The sequence below is a fragment of the Sardina pilchardus genome, chromosome 9, assembly GCF_963854185.1.
Source record: "Sardina pilchardus chromosome 9, fSarPil1.1, whole genome shotgun sequence".
NCBI lineage: Eukaryota > Metazoa > Chordata > Actinopteri > Clupeiformes > Clupeidae > Sardina > Sardina pilchardus.
This window is the reverse complement of record NC_085002.1, coordinates 33,493,921-33,520,036: the sequence shown is the minus strand read 5'-3', so window position 1 is coordinate 33,520,036 and position 26,116 is coordinate 33,493,921. Positions and strand designations below refer to the sequence as shown.

Below are 26,116 nucleotides of genomic sequence, written 5' to 3'. Positions count from 1 at the left end.
TACCTGTACATTCTGTCGGGTCAATCTGTTTTTTTACATTGTACCAATACATTATATTTGTCAGCATAGGCGTCGATTGCGATGGGGACGGTGAGGACGCGTCCTCATCAGATTTCGTCATGAGTCATTTTGTTCCCACCACTTTTTTAAAAAAAACCTCGAGCTCAATTTGGCTAAAAACTAAAAAGCAGTCTAAAGTTCATAACACATAGCAGCCACCAGAGCCGTATCTGGCTCTGGCAGCCACAACTGCAACATTGTTACTAGCGCTGACCTGGCGTTATGGAGTCCGAATCATTTGTTGCAACTTTATAACGTTATGACCGGCCACCCGGCGTCCTCTAATTTTGTTTGTAAACGGGAAATACGTGTAGCCTTGAAGTCAATAAATATAGGGAACTTCAAAAAAGGAATAGATATGCTCTCCTACAAGCAACTGGTGCATCCACGGCTGGTGACAAGTTGATCAAAAAGAGAAAAATACCGGAGCAGCAGTTAAGGCTTAATGGGTTTTTTTGCTTGTTAGTTTATTGTAGGCTAATGCAAAGGTGCACAGCAACAGTCTAATGTTTCGATTAGCCTACATCTTCGTGTCATCTTAGAGTCTGTTATTAACGTTCTGCTAGATGTATACACATCTAAACTCAGTAGACGTAGACTTCGACCTAGTGGGGAAATTAGCTTTGTTTTTAAAATATGACGACGATTGGCCTTACTTTCCTTCTCAAACTATGTTGAAATCGCATCTTTCACAGCCCAATCTTAAAATTTTCGGTGACACTTTACTTGACGGGTTCGTTCATAACAAATTCATAACAGCTGTCATGAACTGCACATGAAGCATTCATGACTGTTTCATGAAACATGACTCAACATTTATACCAACACTTTTATGAATGTGGAAGACAAAACATCAAAAACTTGTCAAAATTAAAGTCCAACAATCGCAAAGCAGCATTGCTGTCTTTTTTGTTTTTAGCCAACCTGATCATGTCACATCTTAGCCAACGGGGAAGTCCAGTGTCCAGGAGAATTTAGTTTGTTTTTTTTGTCTGTTTGTTTATTTTATGATAGTGACCTCTGAAGAATGCATAATTGCCTACACCAATGACTGTATAGATATATAAAACAGGAATCTCCAACCATTCAGAGATCCACAGATGGTCAGTAGTTCACTTCCCAGTATGATGAATACTTCACAACTCGTACAGTATAGTAAAGTGACATTTGAAGTAGACTTCATAAAATATTCATGAGATGTTTACAAACACTGTATATGGATTACTAGATTGTTGGACTTTTATTTTGACAAGTTTTCGTCGTTTTGTCTTCCACATTCATGAAAGTGTTGGTATGAATGTTGAGTCATGTTTCATGAATCAGTCATGAATGCTTCATGTGCAGTTCATGACAGCTGTTATGAATGTGTTATGAATGAACCCGTCAAGTAAAGTGTTACCAAACATTGCGTACGCAAAAATCTGGAAAGAAGCGTACGCACAAAAAAATTCAGATGTATGAAACCATGCGTACGCAGCAATCCACGCAGCTTTCCTTTGTACATCCCAATTAGCGTGAAATTAAGCGCACATGCACAACTCACAAGCATTATACTCTACCCTCTCTCCTCCCTCAATCACACTCATTTTAATATGCTAACTAGAAGGCCACTCAAAAACTCAGACCTCCGCAAAGGCAAAATGGCTTATCCCACAATATTAATAAGAGTTAAAACTCATTTGTGGATCCATCCGTTCTCGAACCTGCTACAAAATGTAGTAATTGAAATCATCAAATCAAAAAAGTTTTAAAAGTTTATTACCAGTGATTGCGAGGTAGAAGTGCTCTTATCAGACAAAATGGTAAAGATACAGCATAGCCTACGGCTTTATCATCTGTAATTAATAACAAAACAAAAAAAGAGTAGTGGCAGAGCGTGGCAGTGGCTACAAGGGTCAGAGACCGTGGCAGATTCATAGGCCTGTCTGCAAGTGACAAGGTTCACATAATGTGGTTTGGTGGGCATTTCAAGCATTACAAAATAACTGCATTAATTAAAAGGTCATTAAATCACTCTTGTCCGAGTAAGAACACGCATCTCGCACCCATAATAGAAGTTTATCCAGGCTTTGCCACAACAATTTCTGGATCATATTCCTATATTTTGCACAAGTGTGACAACAATAATGTGAATGCTTACTCGAGGAAAGTCAAAGTAGCCTATTGTAGGATTCTTTAGTGGTTTGCGTTGTGTTTCAATGTTCTAATGTCTGAATTGAAGTTGGTCAATAAAGCTTGACAGCTGGATCAGGATCGGCGATTGAATGATGATTTATTGTGGGTACAATAAGTGAATAACAGAACACAGGCTAAGTCTCGAACAGTAAAACCGAACAGAGTCTAACTCCTTGTAGTTGCTATCAAAACGTGGCACACAGTATCTCCGCGTAAGATGCTGCAGGCTTGGCTTCTCGATCCGTCTCCGTGAGCAATACAATAAGGAATCAGTATTATACTCCTAATCATGATATCAAATGTATACGTGTCACAAACTGAACGTGGCACAAACATGTGGAAAAACACAGCTCTGACCCAGATACAATGGCTCCGGCCCTCAGCCCATGTTATCTGGATGTTATGAGCTACAAGGCCTTCTCTGACGTAAACATGGCCAACTGTGCATCTAATATCAGAGCTTAAAGAATCCCATTCTATGGTGAACACATCAGACTACAGTAAGAGTACCCCAGAATCCAACACTATGCATTCAGTCAGGGAAACTGCTTCAATTCGCAAGCTATTCACACGGATCATCTTGCCCCATTTGTATTTTGTTTTACTGAAAACTGTCACAAATATGTGAAAACACCCGGAAAATGTTTTAGGCATGGACATTTGCGTGAAGCCGACCACATTCATCGCACATTTCGAGGAAGGATTAAAGCTCTTCGAAATCTGAAATGTTTGATAAGCCATAGAATAATCATGTATGAAACTAAATATAGGCACTATCTCTATACGTTTCACATTAGGCTACCCTATTCTTGATATCCTCTGATAAGACTACAGTTTTAATTGCAGATATAGGCTGTTGCATAGTTTGGTACTATTAACGCATGTTGCATGGCCATTTATCTAGAAACATATGCCTACTTCGAAGTGCTATTTTTAATAGCCCACTGTAGATAACCCTGTCATTTAAGTGTGTTTTTTGCTGTACTTATAGTTGTATGATATGTATTTACGTAAATGAATATGTTCATACCTGTAGACAGTGATTTAGAGTTACACAGACTTTTATTTTGAAACTGTTGTAACGTCCAACTCACCGGAAGGAAGGACATTCAATGAGGCGAAACTGAGAGTTGTTACAGGACGCATGATAAAGTTAACCGTGAATATATGTGAAGTTAGCTCCTTTACTGGAGAGTCCATAAGCTCTTACGGTGTTTGTACACGTTCAAGAGGTAGTATTACACGTTGTCACACTGCTTTATTAAACTTCGGTGTAATAAATAAAATTGAACTTTATGCAACATCAGTTTTGGAGCCATCCTTCAGTAGAGGCAGCTACAGTAAGAGCTTCAAACTCATCGAGTATCCTGCCGCTGCGAAGACCGAAGACGAGTGAGGGAAAACGGAGGGATTCCACGGTCCTGATTCACCCTACGTTCTCCATATCGTATGGACAGAGCTCCATCTCCTGCACTGGCCAAGACCGACGCGAGAGGCGACGTTACCGGAACTGCAGGCAACGGGGAGCGCTGTAACAGAGCAGCGATCAGAAGGGCTCGGTGGATGCGAGACATGGTTAACGGGTTCGAATGAACACAACAGCTAACAGGTATGAAAGAATTGCTAAGCTAAACAACGACAGAAGAAACTATTTTGGCGCTAAATCCAACAAAAGAAGACGAGACTGTTTTGGCGCTTAGCCTACTTAAAACAAAGAGAAGAGACTGTTTTTGGCGCCCAACTCACGAAACACATTTACATGCATGAACATTTAAACTGATCCATTTTGCATTCTACTGGACTCATTCAATGTAGCCTATCTGCCTATGCAATTGATGTGGATATCGTTGACTTTTCATGGTTTAACGTGTATTATCGTGACATTGTTGTATATTTCATACAAGTTGACAGATTGAATAGTTGTTGAAGTTCTTCAGTTATTTTGATGTGCAGGTTTGATATGTTAAAATGTCACAGTCAGAAGCACCGGAAGAGTCTAATGAGATAGACAAACAGATACAGAGTCTCCAAAAGGAAATCGAAGAACTTAATGTCACCTTAGAAAGTGAAACTGATTTAGAAAAAAGAGAAGAATTAGAAGGGGAAATTCAAAACAAAGAGCACACGCTAAATAGCCTTCAAGTGCAAATACAAAATGACAATAAAGATAACAAAGACACACAACACTCAAAGCGCTCTCGCGTTCCCACTGAAAAAATGCTCGCTTATCAAAGAGAAGAATCACAGAAAAGGGAGAAGAAATTCCTTACTGCATATCAGCATTGGAAAGTTGAGGTTCGCAATACACGTGAACAACTAAAATCAGACATTACAACAACTCAGCTAGCTCTCCTCGTTGACACACTAGAAGAAGTAAAGAATAATGTAATGAAGCTATACGACGAAATAAGACAACTTGTTACACCTTCACCTGACATAAGACGTCGCGTAGACGCATGTGAGGCTGTGACCACAGACATTAACAAAATTACATATGAGAGAATAGCAGGCATTGACGAATTTGATGCTGTAAGAGAGAGAAACCGCCTCCGTGCTCTACTTGAATGTGATTACGCTCATTCTATCTATGGGTCCGCTGTCTCTAAAGTGAGCCATGAATATAGCCAACACTCTAGCGCGTCCTGCTTAGCAAGTAAACGCGCCGACGCTGCGGCAGAGGTTGCAGCTCAAAAAGCAGCTTATGAAGTGCATTTAAAGGAAAAGGAACAAAAGGACAAAATACAACAGTTAGAAAATCAATATAAGAAGGCCCTTGAATCCCAAAAATTAGAGCTAGAAAGATTACAAGCTGAGAAGGACCTAAAGGTAGCTCAAGCTAAATTAAAAGCCTACACCCAGGAAACCGATAGAGAAATAAATGCTCTGCACTTTGATTATGATTTTGAAGTGAAACCAAAAATAGAACCAATTACTGCACAACAAAAACCCAGCATTGAAAGCACATTGTCAAATGGGGATATGCCCTCTTTCGCCCAAGCACTTCATGACAGCATAGCCTTAAGCAGACTTCCAACGCCAGAGCCATCAGTGTTCACTGGTGACCCGATCCAGTTCATAGAATGGAAAGCTTCCTTCATGACACTTATTGACAAAAAGAACGTCTCTGCTGCAGACAAACTCTTCTATCTAAAGAAATATGTGAGCGGCCCAGCCCGCAAAACTTTAGAGGGAGCCTTCTACAGAAGCGATGATGTGGCTTATCATGACGCCTGGAACCGATTAAATAGCCGCTATGGACAGCCATTCCTCATACAGAAGGCTTTCAGAGAAAGACTCGCAAACTGGCCTAGAATCAACTCAAAGGACGCAATCGATCTTAGAGAATATTCTGACTTCCTGAATGCTTGTCAAGATGCAATGCCCCATGTGAAGGGTCTCCATATCTTGAACGACTGTCAAGAGAACCAAAAGCTAGTGCAGAAACTACCTGACTGGATCATCTCTAGATGGAATCGGCAGGTCACACAGAGTTTAAGTCGAAATGAAGAATTCCCAACGTTTCATGAATTTGCTGCATTTGTGGCAACGGAAGCAGAAATAGCATGCAACCCTGTAACTTCCTTTCATGCTCTCCGCTCTTCAGACACAGTTACGGAAAAAGGAAACCCAAAGGAAAACAACGGAAAGGTTAGAGTGTTAAACACACAAACGAACGATGAGGATCAAAGTAAAACAGAGAGGCCATCTGCAAAGCCACCATGCACATTTTGCCAAGACAGTGAGCATCAGATTTACAATTGCACTGAATTCACAGCTAAAGACCTGGAAGAGCGTAAGAAATTTGTACAGGAAGGAAAGCTTTGCTATGGCTGTCTTCGACCAGGGCATATTTCTAAAGACTGTTGCCATCGACACACATGCAACAGTTGCAAAGGCAGACATCCTACTAGTCTACACGACAACAATTTTGTGAAGCAGACAAGGCAAATTCCGTCAGTTAATCCACAGAAAGGGCCAAATGATGCAAGCGCCACAGCTCTAAATGTGGCTTCAGGTCAAACTACTAATACCTCTATGATTGTGCCAGTATGGGTGTCCACGAAGAACAACCCAAACAATGAGAAGTTAGTATACGCATTACTTGATACTCAAAGTGACACTACATTTGTTGATCAAGCAGTGTGTGATGCTCTCCAAGCTGACTCCTATCCTGTTAGATTAAAGCTGACCACAATGTTAGACAAGGGCACAGTTTTGCAGAGTAGTAGAGTAACAGGCCTTCAAGTAAGAAGCTACCATTCAACTAATCACATTGATCTCCCACCCGCCTACACAAGAGAATGCATACCAGTAAATCGCACCCATATCCCCACCTGTGAGACCGCCAAGAGTTGGAGACATCTTGTGGCTATCGCTAAAGAGATCCCACCTCTTCTGGACTGCGAGATTGGTCTGTTGATAGGTTATAACTGTTCAAGAGCAATGGCTCCCAGAAAGGTAATTGTGGGCGATGACGAGGAACCTTACGGCATACAGACAGATCTTGGGTGGAGTATAGTGGGATATTCACCAGCACGCCTTGACATTTCTCAAACCAGCAGTCTATGCCACCGCGTGGCTGTTAAAGAGCTTCCCTCTGTCACTGCAGCAGATATCATTCACATCTTAGAAAGTGACTTCAAAGACACCAGTGAAGACAATAAGAAAGTGTCACAAGAAGACATCCTGTTCCTAAACAAAATGAAAGAAAACATAAAGAAAAACAGTCTTGGTCATTATGAAATGCCGCCTGCGCTCAAGCCACGGTGGGAGTGCTGGAAAGAGGATCTCGCAAACCTAAAGGAACTAAGTATACCCCGCTGCTATGCACCTGCTAGTTTTGGAGAAGTCACAAAGGCAGAATTGCATCATTTCTCTGATGCGAGTACTGTGGGCTATGGCCAGTGCTCATATGTAAGACTCTGTAATCAAAGGGGAAACATCCATTGTGCTCTGGTGATGGCAAAATCAAGAGTGGCTCCCATGAAATTGACCACCATTCCCAGATTAGAGCTGACAGCTGCTGCCACCTCTGTGAAGGCAAGCAGCATGCTTAAAGGTGAACTGGAGTATGAAAATATTGATGAGTTTTTCTGGACAGATTCTAAAGTCGTACTTGGATATGTCAACAATGAGGCACGGCCCTTCCATGTATTTGTTGCAAACAGAGTGCAAAGAATACACCAGAGTTCAACACCTCAACAATGGAAATACATCCCCACCGAAGAAAATCCGGCAGACCACGCGTTGAGAGGATTGACTGTTAGAGAGATGTTGGCCTCCAACTGGTTTACCGGACCCAAGTTTTTATGGGAAAAGAATATTGATCTCTCCACGGAAGTCTCGTCAGAGCTGTTAGTAGGAGATCCAGAGGTTAAAGTAGCTCGAGTCCTAAACACAGTAAGCACAGATGAGATGGGTCTTACAGACCGTCTGTCCAACTTTTCTTCATGGTCCCGTGCAACCAGAGCTGTCGCTCGCATTCTAAGGTGGACAAAGAAAGACAAATCAAACCACCTAGCAACTGTAACAGAAAGAAAGAAAGCAGAATGTGACATAGTTAAAGCTCTACAAAGTGAGACGTACAAAGATGAAATAAATACAATAAGACAGGGAAAAACGTTGCCACAGAACAATGAATTGTACACTCTTGATCCCTTCATAGGAGAAGATGGTGTCCTTAAGGTGGGAGGGAGGCTCGTCAACTCCTCATCCTCATATGTCTTTAAACACCCCATGGTCATTCCTAAGAGTCACCCCATAACGAAAATGATCATTGCTGACTGTCATGAAAAGGTGAAACATCAAGGGAAGGGATTCACAATGAATGAAATACGATCTAATGGATTTTGGATACCTGGCATGAATAGGGTTGTGGCATCCCACGTTCAACAGTGTGTCATCTGCAGAAAACACAGGAGACCCACTGAAGAACAGAGAATGGCTGATCTCCCATCAGAAAGAGTAGACCCCTCCCCGCCATTCAGTTATTGCGGCATGGATTGTTTTGGTCCGTTTATAGTTAAACAAGGACGGAACACTTACAAAAGATATGGCCTTCTTTTCACATGTTTCTCTTCCCGTGCAATACACATTGAGATGCTGACCGACCTGTCCACAGACACCTTCATCAATGGGCTGCGCTGTTTCATCTCCATACGCGGTACGGTCAGACAGATAAAGTCGGATCAAGGAAGCAACTTCGTCGGAGCTCGAAATGAATTACGCGAAGCGTTAAAGGAAGTCGATTCAGAACGAGTAGCCGCCTTTCTATCATACAAACAGGCGACATAGTGATGATGAAAGATGAGGACTTACCTAGAAATGAATGGCGTCTCGGAAAGGTTTTGGAGACTACAGCAAATAAGGATGGGCTAGTTAGAAAGGTTAAGATACAGTTGGGGGACAGAAACCTAAATGAAAAGGGTAAGCGTATCACCAAGCCTTCAGTAGTTGAACGCCCCATACAAAAGCTAGTTCTATTAATGGAGACTTAAGAAATGAATTTAGGATGTTTTACTAATTCCTTCTACTGAGTAATGCTTTGGGTTTAAAATTCAGTTCATGATTTAAAAGGTGTCAATTCATGATTTAAATGTGTTAAAAATGTGTTTAAGGTCAATAAGCTTACATGATTTCACAGTGTGTTAACTAAGTATACATTCTTCAGATATATTCTCTGATGTTTTGATGTTATTGAATGTTAAGCCAGGGTAATTTTCTATGGAAATCATTCGTACCAGTGGTAAATGTGAACTCATGATTTGGTGGGAGTGTAGATAACCCTGTCATTTAAGTGTGTTTTTTGCTGTACTTATAGTTGTATGATATGTATTTACGTAAATGAATATGTTCATACCTGTAGACAGTGATTTAGAGTTACACAGACTTTTATTTTGAAACTGTTGTAACGTCCAACTCACCGGAAGGAAGGACATTCAATGAGGCGAAACTGAGAGTTGTTACAGGACGCATGATAAAGTTAACCGTGAATATATGTGAAGTTAGCTCCTTTACTGGAGAGTCCATAAGCTCTTACGGTGTTTGTACACGTTCAAGAGGTAGTATTACACGTTGTCACACTGCTTTATTAAACTTCGGTGTAATAAATAAAATTGAACTTTATGCAACATCAGTTTTGGAGCCATCCTTCAGTAGAGGCAGCTACACCCACATTTCACAATATGCTGTGCAAATAAAGGCCTTGATTCGTGATCAACTAATGTTGTTGCGCTGCAATGCCTCTACGTGTCGCCAACTGACGATACACACTAGAAATGTGCGTACGTCAGACATGAAGCTTGCGTGGAGGACCGCACATTCTCACGTTCAAGTCAGTCTTTGTACATCCGGACGTGAGCGTGAGAGTTAGCGTACGCAGCATTTTTGTGCGTACGCAAGCCTTGTACATGATGCCCCAGGTTTCTCAGTCTTATGATAAGCCTGGATAGATCATCCAGTTAAAACTGCAAAAGCAGGAACGACTGGATCACATTGATTAGTCTTTACTTAATGCAAACAAAACAGCAACTAACACGTCTTATGAATTTGTTTCTTGTCACAGATGTTAGTGGAGCCAGATAATGTCTTGTCAGTTCGGCTTATTCTACGACAGCCATCTTCAGCCTGGCTAAACTTCAGCATTGATGAGATCAAAATTTATGACTGCACACAAGAGGTGAGACAACATGGCACGCACACAGATTTCTGCACTGTGAGCTACTGTGCACTTTCTACCCAGGACCGGCATGGAAATTGTTTTTCAAGTCAAGTCAAGTCACATTTATTTATATAGCACACTTAAACGCAATGTAATTGACCCAAGGTGCTCCCAGAAATAAAATAAATAATATAGCCGCAAGTGGCGATGGCGGGCCCGAGCACCTGCGGTGCGGACCCATGACATTTCGGAATCTAAGAAAGCAGCATGTGCCTTGTAAAATTCACATATTTGATGTGTGCACTACTTGTTTTTGCATGTTTTCTACATTGGAAGCACTTGCTCACCTCTTGGTGCTTTACATTGATGGCAGTCACCGGGTGGCTTTACATTACAAACATGTAGGGTACAATGATATGCTTTTAAGTAATTTGTTTATGACATATATTTTGTGATATGCAGTGCAATGCAGACAACAGCTGGTAGTTATTCAAAATATCCCCTTCCAGCCTATACCTGCTTAGGGGACGGGGGGGGGCTACACCAGCCATATGAGTGAGGTATGTCAGCCTTATCATAGAATCTAATATTTAGTAAAGTTTCAGACTAATTAATGAAGGTGTTGTAAATGTCTATCACATTAACTATTTGGTCAGCTGGTGGCACTAGACCAGGTTAGCAGTTTGGGCATGTGGGTATCATCACATTTATGTAACTAATATTTTGTGAATAAATTCCAAAAACTATTCTGTCTTTGGACAGCTGGTGACGCTATGCTAGACATGCATATTAGGTCTTTAGATGTCATATTTTGACTAATCTGATGAATGTGACTGTGATATCTACAAAATGCAGTTCTGATTGGAAATCCATATCTTAACCAGTGCGTTGATATGGTGTACTGTAAACCTTGCACATGAATACTGAATTTTGGATATTAATATGTGACATGTAAGACTTGCATGTTTTGTGAGGATGAGAGTTGGGTCTGCATTGTCAGTTCCCAGTTTAATCATAAACATGACTTTCTATTGCATGGTAGGTTAATCTACGAAATGCAGTTCTGATTGGTATTCCATATTTGACATCTTCCCCAATGTGTTGATGAAGTGTACTATAAATCTTGCACATATACTGAGTTTTGGACATCAATATGTGACATGTAAGACCAGCATGTTTTGTGAGGATGAGAATTGGCTCTGCATTGTCCGTGCCCAGTTCAATCACAAATATGACTGAATCCCCCTGGGGATTTGAAAAACTGTTCCAAACACACATCTCAATCTCTGCTAGTTTTGGTCCTAGAAACATATAAGTGACACCATTAGAAACCTTTAATCAAGTAGTTTCCAAATATATTAAAAGAGAATGTATCAATGGCACTTTGTAAAAACAATAAACGAAAATCCTAGGATTTCAGTCCTCTCACCTGCAGCAGGCCATTCAAAAGGCCTATTCAACTTAATTTGCATTTGAAAGAGACTCTCACTAAGTGACACATTTAGCCTGACTTTTTTCCAATTTGTAGTAAAACTACATAACATTTGTGAATGTTATTTTTACTTATACAGAGCCAACACTGTTGTTTTCAGGGTTAAAACGTCAAAAGTCTTAGCTCGATATATTTATAGTAGAGGTGGGCATAGAGTCTTTTTTTAATCTAGATTAATCTCACTTAATCTTAAATTAATCTAGATTAGTCTAGACTAATTTTAGGTGCACCAGCGCAACATTTAGGTGCACCCACATTGCATGTCCCGAAGCTTGCTTGTATTCCAAAGGCCAGGGTAGGCTTTCAAGGTCTCTGCCTATCCTCACCATTCATTTCAATGCTGCGAATTTCGGAGGTTGCGCATGCGTATTACATGATTTATGCTAAAGTTTATGGGGAGCATAAGCATGTTTATTCCCGCCAAGCGCTGCCTTTAGAACGCAGATAAGCCAATGGCAGTCCGGCCTCAACGGGACTCGGGAAATCAACTCGGACAAGTCATAGGGACAACTCCAGATAACGAAACAGCAGGGAGAGCCATACAATTACAAATGAATGGTGGATTTATGTAACCTGACTTTCGCCAGATCCTGTAGTTCGCTGTCTGCTTCACACAAGGATCTGGGACTTCTCGATAGGAGATGTATTTCTGAAGGCGGGTCCTTGTAAAACATCCTCGCATGTGATTCGATAAACCACTTGCCTGTTATCTTGAATGACGTGCTAGGCTTCTTCAAGCTCTTGCCAAACCCGGTCGGAAGAAGAGTAAAAACATCCTTGCCACCAATAAATGTCTTCAAAACTATTCTCTGTTAATCTTTTAAAGAATGAATACTCGATAGATTCGACAAAACGGTTGAAATAGCAGAATCAATGTCAGCACAAGACTCCTCGCTGCGTGCCGCCATTGTTATTTGAATCAAACACTCGCTTCGGCGCTCCTGATTGGTTGCTTATTTTTTGATCACTGGCCCAGGGGTTTGGATTGCCCTCGCGTCCAGACCCTTGTGTGGAGCTCAGCGAAACGCCTCTGGTGGAGCATGGCGGAACTACAAGGGTCTGGCGAGAGTCAGGCTAGGATTTATGTAGTTTAGCTAATTAAAAACCCAGACGGATAACCATGGTCAACCAAGTACACAGAGAGGCTAGAAAACGAGGTTATATTTCATCAACAGTAGCCTACAAGACGTCTCTCACGTTTGCAGCAGGTCGGCGTGATAGCTACTAAAGCCAACAACGTGGGCACAATAACCAGGTATTCATTCATCATGTCACGGGCAGAAAAAAAAGTTTGGGTGTGAGGTCAGCTGTTAAAACGATTTCCCCTCTTAATCCCCCATAAATACCAGTAGGTCTAGTGAGGGAAATTAGCTTTAAAGGGATATTCCGCCATTTTTGGAAATACGCTCATTTTCCACCTCCCCTCGAGCAAAATAATCGATATTTACCTTGCTCCCGTTCATCCAGCCATTCTGTGAGTCTGGCGATACAACTTTTAGCTTCAGCCTAGCATAGATCATTGATTCGGATTAGACCATTAGCTTCTTGCCTGCTAGCTTCATGTTTAAAAGTGACTAAGATTTCTGGTAATTTTCCCATTTAAAACGTGTCTCCTCTCAAGTTAGAAAGTGCAATAAGACCAACTGAAAATGAAACCTGGCGTTTTTCTAGGCTGATTTGACATGGAACTACACTCTCATCTGGCGTAATAATCAAGGCAACTTGCAAACGTACCATAGGCGCAGTGATATCGTATGCAGCATCTGAAAATAGTCCCCATAGACAACAAGCAGTAGTAGTGCCAGTAGTTTGCAAGTTGCCTTGATTATTACGCCAGATGAGAGTGTAGTTCCATGTCGATTGTTTTGCTCGAGGGGAGGTGGAAAATGAGCGTATTTCCAAAAATGGCGGAATATCCCTTTAAGCTATTTGTTATTAAAATATGATGAGGAGGACCCCAACGAATTTCCTTCCTTTCCTTCTCAAACTACGTTGAAACGGCATCTTTAACAGCCCAAAATTTCCCGGGGGAGAAACCCCCTGACCTCCGTTGGGTGAAAAAAAAAATGCACACCTAGTGACGCCTTTGATTCTGTGAAATGATTAAGTAGGAGGAGTATTACCATGAAAATATAGTACTATTTGCGAGTGTACGGATGGAATTTACATTATGTGAATGGCCACTGCCTACCCTGCCACAGACCTCACTGCACGCCACTGGTATAGACCCAGCTCCCAGCCCAACTTTGAGAATAGATTAACGGCGATTTTTTTTTTATCGCCCAATAAGAGTTGCACGTTAACGCCGATAACGGCCCACCAGTAATTTATAGTGAGTTCTTTACCTTTGAACTTTGACCTTTGAAAATTGTTTTTTAAATGGTTGTGTTTACACTGAATTATAATAAAAAGTAATTTCATTACATCCACTTTACTCTCATATAATTATTGTGGAGGACCTCTAGAATATAGCCATATGTGCCACTTTTGCATAGACGTTTTTAGTTCGATGAAAAACTTAACTCATTCACTGCTATTGACGTCTTTAAACGTCAATTTAGACACATACGTTTTTCATTTTTCAATGGGGAGGGCTCATGGGTGGGCTTGGGAACGATCTGGCAGAGTTTCAGGCTTGTAAACAGACTGTACTAGCGATCCGAACCGCTAGATGGAAGCAGTGCCATTTGGCATGATTAGTATCTGCCTGCAGAGTGCACATGTAGTCAAGTCAAGTCAAGTCAAGTTTATTTATATAGAGCATTTCAAAAACCAAACAGTAATAGCAGATAAAAGCATAGATGAGCAAAGAGGAATGATAATAATAATAATAGTAATAATGATAAAATAAAAAAAATAAATAAAAAGAAAGCAATAAAGAATAATTAACATAAAAGACATAAGGTGGAATAACAGGTCTGTTTTTAACAGATAGACTTTGCCAGAGTCTAATTTGGCAAACCAGTGATGGTGATCCTTCTCAAACACCCAGAGCTGTTGCCACTCTTTGGAGATTCGTTGACGTAGGCCCATCTGTGTGCGCACACAATATTTACATGTATACATGTAGAGACATACAACAAGCTAACAGACTGAAGATCGACCACAGTGGATCTAGTTTGCACGCGGTGCAGGGAATAAATATGCTTACTTCTTACATCAAGGATGGAAAATGTGAACGGTATGATCCATTTACATTGGATATTGCTATATAGACTAACAACAACTTTGCTAGTGCTAGCTTGCTAAGTCTACCGTCCTGTTCAGAGTCTATAGCGACCATCAGAGTCCCTAGCAACCTTGACGAGACTGACGAGATAACAGTGCAATTGTGGTTGACATACCACTGAAACGCTAACGTTAAAAAGTTGATTTTCACAAAAAGATAGTTTTCTCAATTTTTTGGTCAAAAACAGGTGTTTTTAGCAAAACTAACCCATGTTCTACTGACAATTACTAAAGAACGGAAAACGATAGAAACAACCCGTTTTTCCTGGTGAAAGAAGAGAGTCTACTCTTTACCTTCAGTGTTTACATAGTCATAAAGCTCACCGTTCGGTGGATCTTGGAAAAACAGTCAAAATGCTGTAAAACGTCAGGCAGTATGGAGCCCTCTGCACTGAAAATGGCTGGCAGCCAATGAGTTAAAAATCTCAAGGTATAGCTGATTGCCACAAAGTGCCTGAAAAGGCCCCGGACCTCCAAGTGTTAATATAGAAAATACAGTTCTGATTCGTTATCCATGTTTGAGTATCAAGAATCATGCAGATGTAAGGCTTACATGAACATCTCAGATTATTGAATTCACATTACATTAATACACAGGATTAGATGTTAAAATCCCTTGTGCCAAAATCCAAGGCAAAAACACATTAAGAAGCCCCTGTCCAAAATTAACTTAAAGAAGCAGGCTAACCACCAATCTGTTAACCAATGGTCACAAACACAAGACAAATGGCCAATCCCACAGCAGTATACGGTATACAGCATGTCATTGGAGTTATCAAGTGGGCACCCTCATTCACCAATGTTTTGTTAAGTTAGGCCCACGACACCTCATGAAGGCTTAACCCTCTAACCGCCCGGGTTTTTTTGGATTTTTGCATAAAAAATTCAAAAGGCCATGGCTTGAAAGTGGTCAGAGATAAAGTCCTACTGTAAATGTGAAAATCATTGAGTATGAACTAAAGTTTATAAAGGGAGTACATTTACTCATCTAATTTGCATATTATGACGTCACAGGATGGCAATAGCGTCAAATTATGCACATTTCAGTAAATACTGATTGTTGAACACATTTGAGCAGTTTTACTTTGATTTTTGTAATTTCTCCGACATAACAAACAAACAGGACCACAGCCACATGTAAACCAACAGTAGTAAACTATTAGTATTACCACAATCCCTATGTTACTATATAATAAAGTAGCCTGGTCAAATCAGTTCCTATCGCGGATGACTTTGTAGTTCTTCAGAGCCCTATTTTTACTAGACCTGCTGTCTGTACCATGTCAATTACAGACACTATCATCATGATTATCACTGGCACCAAGCACACCATGCTTATTTGAACCCTTTGGTCAACATTGCTGCAGGTAAACATTGACGTACACACGCAAAGACCCACCTCCATTCACAGACGCATCTTGACTGTCACTGCCAATGAACGACCGATCATAATCTCCAAAAGGCAGATATTCTCCATCAGAATCAGAGTAGGTGAATGGCAGACTCAAGACTTCATAACACACGACTTTGTTTTTTAACATTTGCCGTTTTTCTGCTTCAATTTGTGCATAGCGATCGCGCATTTCACTTCCGCATTATAAACAGGAAATGCGTCTTTTTTTTTTGTTTCTCGCGAGTAATGCAGGCACTTCCTGAAAACTTTTTTACTCGAATTTGGGCTTGAATCGAAGCTCTGGATGTCTGCCAACTAGTGGTGGAGAGTACAAAGGCGATTTGTCACCCTACTCGGATCTACCGTCTGTTTTAATCAGTCATGTTGCTTGTCGCCGTACGGCGCCTTGGGCGGTTAGAGGGTTAACAGTGAAACCAGCGTCCTGGAGACACTCCCCTCCATGCTGCCACCATACTACCACATTGCAACAAACAAACCAGCTAGTTTAGCTTGTGCTACGCTACATGCTACCACCACATGCTGCCTCCATACTACCACATTGCAACAAGCCAGCTAGCTTGTCTTAGCTTGCGCTACATGCTACCACCCCCATCACAAAATATCCAAATACTCTTAACTATCCTAGGCATGGTCTAGGTTGGTTAGGTTGGCTTATCCCTTTGAGTGCGGACTTAACCATAACCTTAAAAACCCTAACCTAAACCTAGGCACCGTGTCTCAAACACAAAACAAATAAACCAGCTAACTTACCTTACCCCAGGAAGTAGAGTTTCTCCTTACCCACAACCATTCACTTGCTCGTTCTGCTGCCAAAGACATGCTACTAACCACTTGCCTTAGACTTCCATGAATGCCCAACTCAGACAGCAAGCCAATAGCAGATCTGGCCACAAACCCTCGTGCACCAATTTCAATAGGCCTTAGTCTCACACTCCAACCTCGCTGGGCTGCCTCCTCTGCTATTTCAGTGTATTTTGCTCTCTTTAACTCATTGGCCTCTTCTACTCTGTCTTCCCAAGGAACACTCAATTCTACAAGGAAAAAGACCTTTTCTCTATCTGCCCAGAGAAGGTCAGGCCTTAACCTAGTGCTCACTATATGCGAGGGTACTGCCATCTGCTGGCAAATTCCCATAGGGTTACATAGGGGTGCCAATATTTTTGACCCCAGTATTTTGGGAAGAACATTTATTTATTTATGATACATTATAGGGCTGGGACAACGCATCGACTTAACCGATTAGTTCGACGCAAAAAATACGTCGGTTCAAAATATGCGAATCGACACGTCGTCAAAATCAAAACAAGGTTGGCGGCAACGTGAGTGACTCCTCAGAATTCCAAAAGTGCAAGGCACTGCAGCACGCACTCGTTCCTCTACTGCGTTTACTATGGGCCGCGGACGGAGCTGCACCGGTCCGCAATGTAGAGAGACTGCTGGTCTGTGAGTGAAATTAGGCTCGGTGCTTCACCTGATAATTTGCTGCGCAATGGATGAAGCAACCGCGGCCCGACAGAAAAAGAAAACAAAAGTTTCAGCAATCAGGAGGAAATACTTGCTAATTCGATGTGAATAAACATACAGCAACACAATGAAGTGTTGGTATGAGCGTTCATTGAATGCGTGCGTGTTTGCGCGACAGAAACTGAAACTAATCAATAACGTTGGTGGCAAGTTCCGTTCAACCTGCTGTTTAATTATTTAACGACATTTAATAGAACAACGTGGATTCTTGATACAGAGCAGAGTATAGTTCAGTCAAATTTTAATATGGTCAAAAGATTGTAGCCTTAGTCTTTCATCTAAAAATCTCCAGATGAGTGATTTACGCCTATCTGCTCGGCCGTAATACATAGACTAAAGTTGGTAGGCTACGTGTTTCCTGAATCCTTACATTCAGAGATTCAAATGGAATTTCATTAAAAAGCATGTCATTTGCCTACCAGAGTTTGATGCTTGCATGAGGGAAACATCCCGAAACAATAGCACCCATATTATTGCTGTTGTTTTCAGAAGTACTGTATTTATCATGCAACCATGCAAAAGCTATTGTAATTATACTGTATCTTATATTACTAAAGCAGGTCTCAGATTTTTTCACAAACTTTTTGTGAACAATGTTAGCATTTAAAACATTGACTGCTTTGAAGTGAAAGAACACTTAATACAGCATAATAATAATTATAATAATGACCATCATAATGATAATTTGATGGGGGTATACAGTATGTGTAGGTGGGCCCTATGGCCCCAAAGTCCCAAAGACTTAAAATAAGCCTACTTAACTTTATTGATGACAGTTGGGATCTTGTCCCCTTCAATTTGACAACACTCCCAGTGTTTTCAAGGCTTCAAGGTTTTATTGAATGCTACCTCTGACTTAGAATGCATTACTTTGCACTTGCATAGTCTTTCATTTTGGAATTTTAAGAGCAATAAACATACATTGCAATGTTTTATTTCATTCAGATATGTAAATCAACATGTATATATTGCAATTAGTCAATTAGTGGGGAGATAATCGATAATCGAATCGAATCGAAATCGAATCGAACTGAAAAAATGAATCGTTAGATTAATCGATGCATCGAGAAAATAATCGCTAGATTAATCGTTTAAAAAATAATCGTTTATCCCAGCCCTAATACATTATTCATTCACAAAGGAAATTGGTGTGTCCTTAAAGGTTGGATTTTTCCTAATTTTATTACTTAAGCCATTAAAATCAATTTCCAAAAGATGATTTTATATTCCTCTTTTTAGTCAACTTTAGCATGGGGTACCAACAATTTCAACCATGACTGTATATAACAAACTTCTTATCTACTACCTTCCCTTTGACAATTGAGAGACTCTTAGACTTACTAGGCTTCACCTTCATTCTAGCCCACTGCAGATTGCTATTTAGCTTATCCAATAACCTGTTGGTGCATGGGACGGTAGACGTCATAGTTGTCATGTCGTCCATGAAAGCCCTAACTGGGGGGAGGCGTAGGCGTTATGAATGAACCCGTCAAGTAAAGTGTTAACATTCTTTTAATATTTACTATATAGTTTAAATGTAAAACTTGTTCAGATTCATACAACACAATCTGGGCCATTTCCGTGAATGTATGTGTCAACCACAACAGACAACATGCTAGTTGGCGCTATAGAGTCCCTGAGCCACACCCTAGGCCAGAGGTCTGTCTCTCACTAGAGTTACCAATTCCACAGGTAGCTGCCAAATTACGAGTTTTAGAGCATGTCAAGTTGGTGAAAAATAGTCTGTGGACTATGCGCTGTATTTCTACTGCACAAGAGTTATGATCAATGGGCATAGTTCAAATGACTCTGTATGCATTTGGATAGTCCTTCAACCAATCAGACTAATGAATACGGGTGTGCCTGGTGGATACCTGTCTCCGTCTCTGCACAAGGTCGAAAGAGGCCGGGAAAGATGGCTGCACCTCGAGCTGTAGATCAGCGCAGATTTCAAAAGGTATGCTTAACAGTTGTTTAAAATACATTTCCCATCACCTCAATCTTATGGACAGTTCTTTAAGGTGATCAGATTCATTGTCAGAGGTCAGTCACTAAAACAATTCTGTTGAATGTCTTTTGTTGTAGGTTAAGACCAGTGAGCTGCAGCATCTAGACATCACCCAAAGCAGTCAGCCCCACCTTCTCGCCCAGGGATCCACACAGAGCAGCATTCACTCCTACTTCATTGTGATTGACAAGCATGCGCTTCCTTGCAAGGCAACAGGTTCAGTGGGAGCTTTTGATGAACTTTTGATGACATCGTAAAGCCTATTACGTCTTTGCTATGTCGGACAGTTTTTTCAGCTTTTTCAGCTTTTTCACTTTTTTCACTATGTATAACATCGATCTGGGAGAAATAAAGGAGACCACATGAGTTGCTGAGTTGTAGGGCTGTCAATCTTCCTCTGTTATCACATTCGAATTTCATTCATTATAATTTGTGAACATTCGAATTATATTCAAATATTTAATGGTCAATTTTGACTTATTAATATTTACTATTTTTCTATCTACTCGCACTGTAAAAACTGGCTAAGCCTATGACACTGCCACTATGACATCGTAGTTGACTTGTTTTACATGATAACTGTCTTGCTAAGTAAATTATAGCCCTTTTCTGACTGAGAAACATTACATACACGTTACAGGAATAACAGGCTGAGGGGGAGTTCGCAGTGTGAAAGGTAGATGTGTTTTGGTCCCAGGTTGTCTGAAGCCGACTGCTGAACGACTGCTGCCATTTCAGTTAGCTCGTTGGCTAGTTGGCTAGTTAGCTAACTAGCATTAGGTAAACATTCCAAAAAGACGTGCTGGCCTTACTGTCAGACGGTTTTGGTAACATGGCAACAATAAACACTTGGCCAAAGCAGAGCCCGTCTACAGATTAGACATTCTCTGGTCAAAGCGCCGAGAAAAGGAGGAGGGCGCTCTCAGCTGCACCTAAAGCTGTCGTTCGCTAAATATAGTCAACACGTAAAAAAAAAAAAACACATTTGAATTATGATTTTAATATTCGAATAGTATTAATTTATTACAAATTTGAATTATATTCGAATACCGAAATTCGTTCCAACAGCCCTTCTGAGTTGAGAGGAACAATTGTGCATTAGTTGAGCTGTGTTTTCTTTGCCAGTACAAAAAATTCTTTGCAAAAGTGACTAAGAAAGTCCTATATTTATTTATCTATCTATCCATCTATCTAACTATCTATCTATCTATCCGTCTGTCTGTCTTTTATTTGGTAAATGAAACATTGTAGTATTTCATTTTTAAATGTCATAATTGTATAGATAAAGCAAGCAGGCAATGTGTTTGTAATGTAAATTCACATCTTAGCAATAAATGATGCTGCTGTCATCTCATGCTATTGTTTTTCTCCTTTCATTAGATATTAGTTGCATTATTGTAATTCAGTAACACTGCATTTCCATTAGATTTACATTAAAACAAGAACACTGCAGATAAATAAAAAGTAAATATTATTACACTTTAAAGTGTCTTTTATTTTAAGTAAATTTGTTGTGAAATTAACTCTGAAGTGTAATCACATTAAACTTAACAGTGTTATTCAACTACAGTGTTACATTTTTTTACACAAGTCATTGTTGATTTTTACACAATATTGAGTAGAATTGACTCTGGAAATTTGACACTGGCCATAGAGTAAATTTTACACTAATTTTGAATGGGACCAAATGTTATCTGAATCAAAGTTAAATGTAACTCTCTAGGGGTGGGTTGCACCAATGTGGTTTAAATTAATCCTAGTTTAGCCCTAAACTAGAATTAGTAAATCTTGGTTTAAATTGGGTTTAAATTAACTCTAGATACGTTGCACACCTCAATTTTAACCCTGGATTAGCTAAACCAGTTTAACCCTTATAAGCTCTTCGGGTCTGTGGGACCCGTTTTCAGTTTTCATCTTAAGAAAAGTGATACAAATAATTATTTTTTCAAACTGAGATTCATTGGCCTTGGCTCATTTTGTGTGAGGAACATAATTCAGAAAAAAAAAAAATTGAACCCCCCCTGCATCCCCCCCCCTGCACATTTCTATTACATACAGGGTCTTCGCGGGTCTACTGGACCCGGGGCTATAATGTGTGGAAATCATAGGTCCTGTGTTATCTCATTTCCCCTTTTAGGTTTCTGGGCCTGTGTACAGTATGTGTGTGTGTGTGTGTGTGTGTGTGTGTGTGAGAGAGAGAGAGTGAGTGAGTGAGGGAGAGAGAGAAAGAAAGAGAGAGAGGGAGAGAGAGAGTAAAGCAGGTAAATGGGCCCTTAGTGTGAGCCACCAGTGCAGTTCCCGCACAAGGTTGTTACATTATTACAAAATTGGAGCACCCAACCCTAACCCAACCCCTAACCCAACAATATCTGCACCCATATTCCCACACATTTTACCATCTGTCCTGCGGGAATGAATACCACACAAGATGGCAAAGCGATTCTCAGTTCAGACTGCCTTAGAATTGATACTGGAAGAGACAGGGGGACTTGAAGATGATGCAGAGGAAGAGGTTTCAGAATCTGAGGATCATGGCAGATGTAGTGAGAAAGTTCAATTTCTAATAAATAATTCACTATAGTTCTGGAAAAACATCCTTCATTTGTACATTAGTTGATCATTGTCCAGTTATGGCTGTTTTAGGATGCATTTCCTAAGTTTGTTGCATTTGTGCAACAAAAACGAGTAGCACTTCTAGGGATGGGTATTGATAAGTTTTTATCAATATCGATGGCATTATCGATTCTGCCTATCAATCCAATTCCTTATCAATTCTCTTATCGATTCCCAAAAAATGTAGGTGCACCCACATTTTTCATTGCATCGCCTTTAACGCCAAAAGGTCACCTTTTATCGCTCTCCTTTCATATAATGTGAATGATTTTTTTAACAATAAGGCATAGAAAAAGCTTGTCTTTATTTAAAACACAATAAGGAATATAGGCTACATAGGCCTATTCTTTATAAAGAATTATAAAGATGTATATATAGCCTACAGTATATATATATATATATATATATATAATATAATTCTTTATATATTCTAATCTATACTACTGACATTTCTGATATTCATGACATTCATGACTATTCACATTACAACTCTGCCTCTTTAATTCAGCTGTCGGCTTGAAGCCTCAAATTGTAAACAAAGTAGCATAGTTGGCTAGCTTATTATAGTCTACTGGTTGGACTGTTCAGTTTCCCCACGTGTGTTTAAGTTGCAAGGTAGGCTAATACTTTTTTGTCCTTGGGACAGGCCCTTTTGAGTCTTAGAGTTGGAAAACATTGAGATGATCAGTCAACTTGAATGCAAGAGTTTGAATCAAATTTGTGCAGTAGCCTACGCTATGATGCTAACCGAAATTAATTATAATGTCGCTAGTTGTCTTCTATGCGTCATTGCTTTCACGATTGTGAATGTGCATGTCGAGGGGCGGGTGTCCATTGAGCGCGCACGGGAGAGGGAGAGGGAGAGAGAGCAGGCCAAGGGGGTTACTTATATACAGTTTGGCAAAGTTGCACGCATAGTCTACAATTAAAACTTGTAAACGTATGCTTTCACCCGAGCAGCGTCAGGTGCACCTAGAATTATTTTCAGGCACACTCTTAAACATTTTGGGCGCATATGCACTCTGGAGCCCTGGACCGGGCGACGTTAGCACCCCTCCGTAGGCTGTCGAACACATGACACTCTAGGAGCTTAATCCCATGCTTCACGGACAAATGTTTTAACATATTGCTGGTATTACTACCCTTACACGATAACAATACTGTAGGCCTACTGGTTGCAGACGGCAGAATATTCATCACGTTTAGTGAAATGGGGCCAGGCTTTGGATCTCTTCCTCCTCTCGGGGTTGACTTGTAGTAAGAGTCGTCGCAGAGGGCGTGTAGTAACACAACATTTCGGGAAAACCGGAAAAAGTCGTCATGCAGGCTGAGGGAATCGTTAAGGGAATCGATAACAAAAAAGACGTACGATGTCGATGGAATTGATAAGTTAAACCCGGTTCCAAGACGGAACCGGTTATCGATGCCCAACCCTAAGCACTTCTGTGCATAACCATGTGATTTAACAAAGGTAAAGGCAACAAATGTAACAAATGTTGTTTATATGACTTGCAAATAGGTTGAAGTAAACATCTGCTGAGAATTTTAACAAAAAAAGGTTTCAATATGTTGGATTAAAGACCCCAAAATGCCATGGGTCTACCAGACCCGGCAGGACCCCCTGTGTAACCAAAAAACGAAGATCCTATAAGGGTTAAACAAAGATTAAAGACAGATTAATATATTTTCACTTGTCCGCCATGTTGGATTTTGACCAGATGTAAACCAATCTAAATGGGTAAGCCTAATAAACATTCCCAAACAGCCCCAAATGATGATCTATCTCTAAACTAAACCATAGTGCTAGCTGTTGATGCTTTTTAAATACATGTCTCACGGCTGAAGTTAACGTTACGTAAACCGTAACGTTACAGGCTACGCACTGTAATCTACACACCTAGCAACCAATGCAAATTAGCCTAGCCATGTAGATAGACAGTAAACAGAGCTGCCAAGCAAAGCCGTAGCCATGATGTCAACATTGGGGGGGACCAAATTTGTGGCGGGGTCTGACAAAATGTCAACACATTTCATTCTTAACCATAATTTTCCATAATTTTTTCAAATGATAAAATATTCCAGAATTGCATGCTCATGCTCTCTATCAGGGAGGCCCATAGCCTACTGTAGACCATATAGACTATATAGGCTATATAAACACGGTGGTTGTTCAACCAGATGAATAAAATAGAATGGATTTCCCAGTGTAATTTTAGTGGTGTTGTAGACTGATACAACTCACATTCAATACAATATTACTGTAGTTAACCTAATTACAGAATTATAGATGTTCTGTAGGCTATCTATCAATCAATCTATCTGTCTATCTATCTTATACATCAGTCAGGAGCCATAGCCAATTAAAAATACATGATAAGAATATTGGTGTCAAAATTGTTTTGAAATTGACAATAGGTCAAGAAGTTTGATCTTTTTGATAAGTTTGATTTGGGAATGAAATTGACTACATATATCTTTAATGTCAAGTCAAATTGAGTGCCTGTCACTTTAAAAACGTGAGAATAATTTGACTTCAGTCATATTTTCGGCTAGTCTAGAATTATGCCTAGGAATATGAAAGCAATAATTATGTTCTAATTCTATGTAGTTTATCTAAATGTAAAAAATAAAAAATAAAAAAAACCCACAATATTCACACAATATTCAAGCAATATTCATTTGTCTCCTGTCTAAACAATATGCTGTGGTCTAGTCTAGTCACCAACTGTCGACTGAAAGTGAACAGAAGAAGAATTTGGCGTGACATCTCTTGCGTGTGTGTGAGAGCGTGAGATTGATGTTGAAAGCGTGCATCACGCCAGGCAGGCTACTAGGCTACTAATGAAGGTGCTACTATTAAGCTATTTTGTGCATTTGCCAGTGACAATTCAGATCGTGGTCGTTATTGGTTTCCTATAGCGTTTTTTATTTATTTATTTTTCTATGTCCGAATATTGGGGGGGACATTTTGGTCGTATCTGAATATTGGGGGGGACACGTCCCCCTCAATGTCTATGGTGACTACGGCCTTACTGCCAAGTCTCACGCTTTCGCCTTGTTGTGCCCATAGATATTCGTGCGCACTCAATGGACACCCGTCCCTCGACATGCATATAAATAAATAATCCAAATAAAACATTCACAATCGTGAAAGCAATGACGCATAGAAGACGACAAGCTAAATTACTATTAAATCCGGTTAGCATCATTAGTATGCAGCACATTTGATGAAACTCTTGTATTCAAGTTGACTGATCATCTCAATAGACTACCATGTTCTCCAACTTCAAGACTCATAAGGGCCTGTCGCAAGGAGAAAAAGTATTAACTTATCTTGAAACAAACATAGGCTACGTGGGGAAACTGAACAGTCCAACCAGTAAATAAGATAGCCAACTATGCTACTTTGTTTACAATATTTTCAGGCTTCAACCAGGAGGATAAGTAGGAGAGCCCGTCTGATTAGACATTCTCTGGCTAATATAATCAGCATGTACAGTGTGCCGTCATGAATATCAGAAATTCAATATTTTCTGTTATTATATCAGGATAAAATATAATACTTTGGTGTTGTGTTTCAGATAGACAAGCTTTTTCTACACCTTATTGTTGTTTAAGGAAAATTATTAATGAAAAATGTGGGTGCACCTAGGCTACGTTTTGTGCTGGTGCACCTAAAAAAAAGAAGGGGAAAGAAGCGCATCAGTGCAACCAATGCAAAATGTTGCAAAAAGTCTGAGCCTTGCAGGTCCAACTTTCCAATTGAGGTACATCACTGACTTTTGTGAATCTGTAGTGCTGTAAAAATGCACTGTTGCTATAAAATTCAAAAGGGTTAAGCATATCTCGGATATTTCGGTGTGGAACTATTTTTGCTAACCTCCTCCAGGGGTGGTTTAAATGAAACTGCTAATCCAAGTTCATCCATTTAATTTAAATTTA

The 26,116-nt window shown here is 40.1% G+C and overlaps 1 protein-coding gene across 2 annotated transcripts in view; it reads left to right on the top strand.

Annotated features, from left to right (window-relative positions):
• nicn1 (nicolin 1) overlaps positions 1–26,116 on the top strand; it is a 124,931-nt gene that overhangs the window by 39,708 nt on the left and 59,107 nt on the right. For both annotated transcript variants that reach the window (XM_062544838.1, XM_062544840.1), the window contains one exon: positions 9,800–9,913. In XM_062544838.1, the coding sequence (XP_062400822.1) occupies positions 9,800–9,913 (114 nt within the window). The remainder of the gene's footprint in view (positions 1–9,799; positions 9,914–26,116) is intronic.